The sequence below is a fragment of the Varroa jacobsoni genome, unplaced genomic scaffold, assembly GCF_002532875.2.
Source record: "Varroa jacobsoni isolate VJ856 unplaced genomic scaffold, vjacob_1.0 scaffold_370, whole genome shotgun sequence".
NCBI lineage: Eukaryota > Metazoa > Arthropoda > Arachnida > Mesostigmata > Varroidae > Varroa > Varroa jacobsoni.
The window spans coordinates 36,448-44,267 of record NW_019213272.1 but is presented as its reverse complement, the minus strand read 5'-3'; the positions used below and the strand labels follow the sequence as shown (position 1 = coordinate 44,267).

Sequence of the window (7,820 nt, the reverse complement as noted above, 5' to 3'; positions counted from 1 at the left end):
TCTAATTCTATGCACGCTATAATCAATAGACCTAAGTCGAAATAATAGTTATCGGTCGTACGGAATGACATTAATGGTTTGGCGTGGTACCGCCCTTGTAACTGTAGTCCGACCTTATAATGGCGCCCTTTAGCCGGAATATGCTGTTGCTTAAGGAAAGAAACTGTAGTGTGCTGCTGGTCAAGGTTTCTTCTTGCGTTCATTAGCACAGGGGCAACGAGAGGATCGGGAATCCCTGCTTTGGTTTTCTGATAGGAAGCTGATAGGCAAAACAAATAATCAAATCACAGTCATCTAAGTTTCATCGTTTCGTTGTGGGTTTGTTGTCTGAGCTTAACAATGCCCGCTGCATTCCATGCTTAAGGAGAACGTCTCTAACGCTTTAAAAGCAAGTCCATGATAGCGATATTGGCCTTCAATACCTAAAGAAATTCAACGGAGGTAACTGATACATTTCTGCAAGAGTTTGGAAGAAGGATCCAGATGCACAGTAATATATCGCTATAACAATTTGTGCCCCCTTGACATCACAACGATACATGCGGCGTTTAGTAACTCGTAATAATCAGATTGGCATGAACTGTGACACGTGCTGGTTGACTAGCTACTTTTAGTAAATTTGGTACTGTTGAAATGCCTTTCCGGACATGTTTTCCAACGTAAGCCAAATAAAATTGCGTCGCTTGTTTACGCTATAAAATAATAACAATAACAACACAATAGCATACCTACAAGATTTGCATTTGCTGCTTTTGACACTTGGTAGCGGTGTTTTCTCGACCCAAATGGACTAAGAAATATCAATAGTTATAAGAAGAATAACGCACCTCACATTTCTTCATAATCCGGCAATTTGCCTAAGAGTGTTATGCAATTTTTGGTCGACGGATGCTTTAGTTTTTAGAGTAATTCTATCGATTTAACAAAATAACCAGCATGTCATATGTTCAGTTAATCTTTTATGTTTAATTAATTATCAAATCGAAAAATTTACACCTCTGAACTTTGCCCTGTTTTTCCTATTATTATTCCATAATGGTAAATATTATTAGAAATAACACTATTATATTAACAGTATCTTATCAAATATCATGAAGAAAGGGTTCGTGAAGAAGGCTATATATGTATAAAGTCTCAAAGCACAGGTAAACTCATTTTGGATGCGCAAGACATATATTTGTATGCTCCCTGATAATTGATTGGCGTAAAATATTAGTAATTTTAGAGTTGTTTCGCAACCCGCTCCATATGCGCTACTAGTTATCGTATTCACATTATATTAAAATATACCATGGATCATATTATTTTTAAAGTTTTACTCCAGGATATGTATATACTATTTTGTTGAGGAAAATCTGTTCAGCACATTTAGAAATTTCTCGACTTTAAGATGTCGATGCCGTACTGTTGTTGTTACCTGGCAGCTAGTTTTCTGTTTGACAATACCAGTTATTATGTTGTACATACCTTCCGCCATGTACGTAAAGTATTTGCCGCGGATAAATTCTCAGGTTTGCGGATGCTCCCAACTATGAGTGTTTTACGGACTTCTCTAAAGCAACGGAAATATGTCATTGTAATATATTCAAAATAAGATCCAACGTGAAATACATGTCTTACATTCCTTTGCATTTAAATAGTCAAAGCATGTTATTATGCCATATAGACGATTTAAGTGTTTAATATATGTACTTATACACAAATGAGCACGCACTGAGTTTAACAAAAAAAACGAAAAAAAGTTCAACCTTTTATAATGAATCCGTAAAATATATATATTGATATTATTATATATTTCATATGTTCCATATTTAGCTTTAAATATCAGTTTCTGTCATCTGATTTCGCTTGAACAGTCACACTTGTTACTGCCATCCTGTTTAGTGGTGAAGAAGTATGTAAATTACATAGAAGACATGTCGATTGGCTAGCCTGCTTTTATATAAAAATATCTTGCAGTTCGAAGTGTGAGATCGAATCAATCACCCAGTCTCGACTAAGCCATAGTATACCCGCTTTGACTACAGCAGATGGCGCTCCTACAATAAACGAAGAGTGCGAAGCTAAAAGAGAACCAGGCTTCACGTGAGGGCTGCTCACAGGGTTACCTGTTTGGGTTTTTGGCTCACGCTTCAGTATTGTGGCGCCTGCCAACTCGCACATTGTCGTCAGTTCTTCAATTGACGGCACCATTGGACTGTCAAGAGGAGCAAAATAGATGCTGAACCCACTGAGCAGACCAGACGAACCACTGGCGCGGTTTTCGCGGGAGTTTCTTGGGGCTTCGTTTCCTGCGAACTGACGACACCCACGAACTTCGAACGGTGTTTCGTCGACACGCCGTCCCATGGCCAGACATTTGTGCGCCCAAGCAGCCGATACAATCCAACAGCCGGCCGCCACACATTGTAGGAACTTCAGCGTACGTTGGGTATTGCCAGTTTCATCAGTAGCCACCACTAGATGAGTAACCCGCGGGTCAAATCGGGAGACAATTTCTCCACCAATCTGGGACGCGCACTTGGTGAAAGCTTGGACATCAGAACCTTTCAACGAGGATGACATGATGACCGGCGGTCCCGCCGGAGGTGATGGTCTTCCGGGTTCTCCTCTTTCTTTCACTACTGGTATAGCCTTTCGTTGAGGGTTTGCCATGAAGTCAACCACCACACCCTTGATGATATCATTGTACCCGGCGAGGTCAAGAGCTGACTGGCCTTCACCATTCTTCTGTTCAGGGTTAGCACCATACTCAAGCAGTAGACGAATCACCTCAGGATGGCCAGCCTGTACAGCGTCGTGAATGGGTAGGGTCTTGCATTCCGAGGCTACATCGACCTGGGCGCCGTTTTCAATTAGAAGTCGCGCAATATCAATATTGCCGGTTTGTGCTACCTGCAATCAATCGCATTACGGAAAGCACCATATACCTAACTGTTATACAACTGGTTAGATCGCTGTTTATAATTTTCTTACTTACAAATAGTAGTGGATAAGGTTACAGCGGATCGAGACTTTATGAAAAAACCGTGAGCGCGAAATATCATATATGGTAAATAACTTTTATCGACAGAATTGGGTGCTTGATGCTAGATGACATAATGCTAGCTCGTGCGAATAACATTAGTTAAATAAGTCAATATTACGAGAATTGCCACAAATCACCATCCAATATGCATAATCGAAATTTATATCTAATGAACATAGTAAAATGCAAGGCTTTCTAATATAATTTTACCTAACGCCATGAACACATTGGAAAGATATATGTATATCTATATATTGACAGAATTGGTTCACCGACGCTGAGTTCCTAAGGTCAGGCTTGTTGTAGAGTGTGTCGCTTATTGCAAGAAGATTACATATAGCGAATCCAAATAAAAAACAAACAAAGAACGTAGAATCCTATCGTGTCAGTAAAAGGCTAGCTGACCTTTTGCTGATTTCAATACACAGCTCGCGAATGGTACGCGTGGTGTCATACCAAATATATTGAGTACAAACGCTTTAAAAACCTAGACTTGAACAGAGCCTCTGCGAGGACTTACTTCATGTAGCGGGGACCAGCCGGCATTGTCCTGCGTGTTAGGAGTTGCTCCCTGTGTCAACAATTCTTTAACTCGTTCGAGATTTCCTATAAGAAGAAGGCTATCATAATTAATAAACTAAAACAGATTTATCTCTCTAGACAGATGTACCGAATGCAACTGGTACATATATATACAATAAATGTTACGTTGAAAAAAATGGCTGAGAATCTATTAGGTGTCTACGTGCAGCTAAAACATCACGTTCGGAATGAATACGATGAAAAAGCCCTAGTTACATGCTGAAATCAGCTTTAGTTGCAAGTAAGCGTTAGTATGTATGCTAAAAAAGTCATTAATAGATTTCTGCTCTATCGACCTTTTTTGCAAGCGACGTGCAATGGTGTTTCTCCTAACCGATTTTTTTTGTTCATCTTTGAATTCGAGGAAGAGTTAATTTGTTTCTTCAGAGGTATCTTCGAGACAGAAATATCCCCATCCATGTGATCATTTTCGCAGTCTCTCGAGGAAACCTGCAATCATTAGCGCTATAGTGATTAGTCGAATAACGTCTACAAGAGTAATACATATATATTACATGCACTTACATTACAGTGTTCCTTTCTAAGTAATTTGCTCCATAATAGAACGTTTTTTATATATTACATACAACAAAAAGGCGAATATATACCTAAGAGATAGATATTTGTTCTATGAGCATTAAAAATATATGTTAGTCAGCATCATCCACACATTAAATAGAAATCTGATTCACTGGTATCTGAGAATATATAGAATATATATTATAGAAATCCATAGAATATATACTATAGGAGTCTATAGAATATATACTATAGAAATCTATAGAATATATACTATAGAAATCTGAGTTTCACTGGTAGGATCGCCAGCCAAACCACCACCTTATATATACAGTCTTTTTAGTTGAACATATCAGTCACTAAATCATATTGAGAAAAATAGTCGAATATGCAAAGAAAATCGTATTGCGCATGCCCCGTTGCAGTTGGCGTTTTCTGGGTGAGTTGTGCTACGGAGCGGACCACCTGCACCCTCGGTAAGCTTTTCCGATGCCTCAAGAGCGTACTGAAGTTGTCGACATGTTGAAAGAGACTCGCGCAAACGAATCTCGGGGATAAGCTCACACTCGCTATTTTCACGCTGGCAAACCGGACAGACCTGAAGAAAACACATGGAGAGAGGCAATACAGATATGTAGACATTAATTTCACCTTATGTAATTCGTTAGAAATGAAAATTTTGCATCATTATTAGATTTGTGATATAAGGTCTAGTACTATGTTTAGCGATATAATCCGAATAGCTGTTGCGGGCCTCTCTACGGAAAATCCAGTACATTAAGGTTATTCATTTACCAGGAGCAAGTCTTACATTTGGGCTCCCATTATGCAGACTATAGGAGGATATTGCTCTAGGCGCCCAACCAATGCCTAAATGCATATAGTCGCGATCGCCCGTACCTCCTCATTAAAAAAGTACCATGTTTATGAAGCATTGTTGGCATGCAACATGCATGCATTTGGTTGAAAGAAACGGCTCGCGAAGGGTGAATCCGCAGGAGGTACACTCAAGCGATGCTTCGAGCTCGCGAACGAGCGTTGGCAGTTGCCCGAAAGCGGTCAAACTGCAATATAAACAAGAACAACCAACATTAATACAATGAGAAATGGATATATAAAACAAGGAATCTCAACAAACTGTCAAGTTTGCAGAAGCATCGCAAAGAAGTTATGAATTAAATCACGATTGACTGTTGAGAATCCTACCGTTTTGCTTATGTTTGCCATATATATAAGAACGCCAGCATTATTTTTTGATCCCGCTGTTAGCTAATCTACAAAATGAGCGAATTATGAACTCCGGGGACCGGTCAGAACCAAGCAACAAGGTTAATTGTATTGCATGGAGACTACCACTCCCTACGAAAACCAAAATCCTATGAAAATGTTATTAAGAAGCTGGTACATACGATATAATTCGAGAACATTTTATCCTCTTATTCGAACAAAATAGATAATCATACATGCGTTAACTAGAAACCGTGTTTTATCGACGCAAAGCAGCACAAGCTCAGTGTTCTAAGTAAGTTTAAATATTTTCAACTTTGACCGTCAAATATGTCTCTCCGATTTCATCTTTCTTTGTACGAGCCTTTTTCAAATAACTTACGGTTAGGCTATTTACGACGAAAATTTACTTGCTTACTAATTATCCACTAGCACAGCTATCTAGAAATTTAGGATGGCCTAAATATTGTCGAATTTGTTTTTCTTTTTAAAAACATACTATGTAAATCTCACTTTTGAAAGCCTCACTTCCAGTTTTTTTATCATGTTCATTTGAGACATAAGGTAACCTAGAATTTTCTAGCAGCAGTGATTTCAATAAAATTCACACCTTCTTATGTCTCTGGCTTCAGGTTAATATTTGTTTTAACATCTATATATTCCGATGTTATCATATGTCGTCCGTGCAATGTTGAAATTAGACAAATAATACCCGGATGTAAAAATCATAATCGCTACTAAAGACTTAGCTCTTCAGTTAATTACAGCCCTGTTAAATAAATTTATTATAAATCCATTTTAAGGCTATTACAGCACTCTCTATAATGATAGCACGATGTCGCAATAAGTCAACGGATTCAATCCAATATTTTTGTGAGCCTTTTGATGGCCTACAAAACATTTTTAATAGCTTGCTTCAGTAAAAATATACCGAATCAATAGCTAGTAGCACTTCCTATACAGAGGCCTGTGATATAGAGATGTACCTATTAATAGAGGGCAGATCATTAATATTCACTAGCTTCTCCAATATGAATAACGCCACTATACTGACGAAGTTACTGCCGCTTAGAGTTATCTCATCTTGGAGTTCCTCCATATCACATGCTAGCTATTACCTAAGGAACGCTATAAATGCTCAACTTCATCCACGTTCATGCGCGAACTCGCGTTTCAACAGCCATCTACTCTTAACGCATTGCACATTACCTCACGAAGTATCTTATCCACTCCATGAATCAGATATTTTCACTGCAAACTGATATGACAAAAGCGAATTGCAACGACATGTTAAGCGTGCCACATAAACTATTTCTGAATAGAGTTTCAGCCGGAGGGCACTCACTCTTTGGTGGCTTGGTATAATAAATAAGACTGTACTTCTGTGTGAGACAAGCGTCAACCGAAGATAATAAGCGTATTATACTAAATTACTTTATTTGCACAAAGGGGTCATCTTGGTATCTACCTCCATATCTAATTAAGTCAACTACGTGAACTAGCGGCCCACCTTCAAAGATTTTTTTTACTACGCGCGGATTTGAACTCAAGCTGCTTAGCCGGCAACGATGTCATCGCTTCACCATTTCCAGAGCGATTTAAATAACGATGGGAAGCAACGTTCAAAAGTATAAATAGCAGTATCGGAGTAAATAGCAAGGTTCTTAAAACGCTTGCGTAACTTTTGTTTTCGCTACCGTGCAGGGACAACATATTTGCTTACTAAGCTCAGAGACATGTGAGGTGGTCTAACTTTGGAACCGATCTAACACACTTTTGTGCCGCAAGGGGGTCGCCAGTCGTCTGAACAATAACTAACTCGAAATGCTTATTTGAATGTACACGTTTGAATAGCATGTAAATCATATGATGAGGAGTATAATTCGTTTTGAATTGATGATAAAAACCATGATTTTCAACTAAGAACAAAGCTAAATCGAGGTGTGTGTGAAAGCTACGATAATAACATTATACTTTATCGTTGTATTTAATTTCAATTATGAATGTTCTATTTTATTTTTGCTATTCGTGCATTACGTAAGACATACCTCATTCTGATGATTTTAATCCAGGACAATAAATTTGCTATTTATTACTAACATACAGAGTAGATCGCTTAAATGAGGTGTGCTTTGTCTACAGTAGAAAAATAATCACAAATTGAAAACAAAAGCGAAACACAAGTTTATGCATCTACGGATGTGCAACCAACAGCGCACGGCTGGGGAGCGCGCCAAACACAGCGTTCATGCGTTTGTTAGCTGTGCGCTGTGGGGACCTGCCAGGCGATCTGCGCCTGTCGAGATTTGCTTTGCTTTGCGCGCCAGATTTTAAATTACTGGGAAACGGACCATTACAATAAATTACCATTTGGGTTGTAAATGTCCATTGTAAAATGATGTACAAAACTTAAAAAAAAAAAAAAATATATATATATATATTTTTTTTTCGTCCTTTTGGGTCG

The 7,820-nt window shown here is 38.5% G+C and overlaps 1 protein-coding gene across 3 annotated transcripts; it reads right to left on the bottom strand.

The window, feature by feature from the left end:
• Positions 1-1,718: 1,718 nt before the first annotated feature.
• LOC111259831 (BRCA1-associated RING domain protein 1) lies at positions 1,719-7,610 on the bottom strand. 3 transcript variants are annotated; one of them, XM_022832120.2, is made up of 6 exons: positions 7,405-7,610; positions 5,049-5,193; positions 4,545-4,727; positions 3,907-4,060; positions 3,549-3,634; positions 1,719-2,895 (listed from the first exon to the last, which is right to left on the bottom strand). In XM_022832120.2, the coding sequence occupies exons 1-6, from the start codon at positions 7,407-7,409 to the stop codon at positions 1,939-1,941; spliced, it is 1,530 nt and encodes a 509-aa protein (XP_022687855.1). In that variant the 5' UTR covers positions 7,410-7,610; the 3' UTR covers positions 1,719-1,938. The 3 variants fall into 3 exon arrangements, with proteins under 3 accessions (XP_022687855.1, XP_086824155.1, XP_022687854.1); XM_086968029.1 differs by lacking the exon at positions 7,405-7,610 and adding an exon at positions 6,867-6,881; XM_022832119.2 differs by lacking the exon at positions 7,405-7,610 and adding an exon at positions 6,566-6,619.
• Positions 7,611-7,820: the final 210 nt, after the last annotated feature.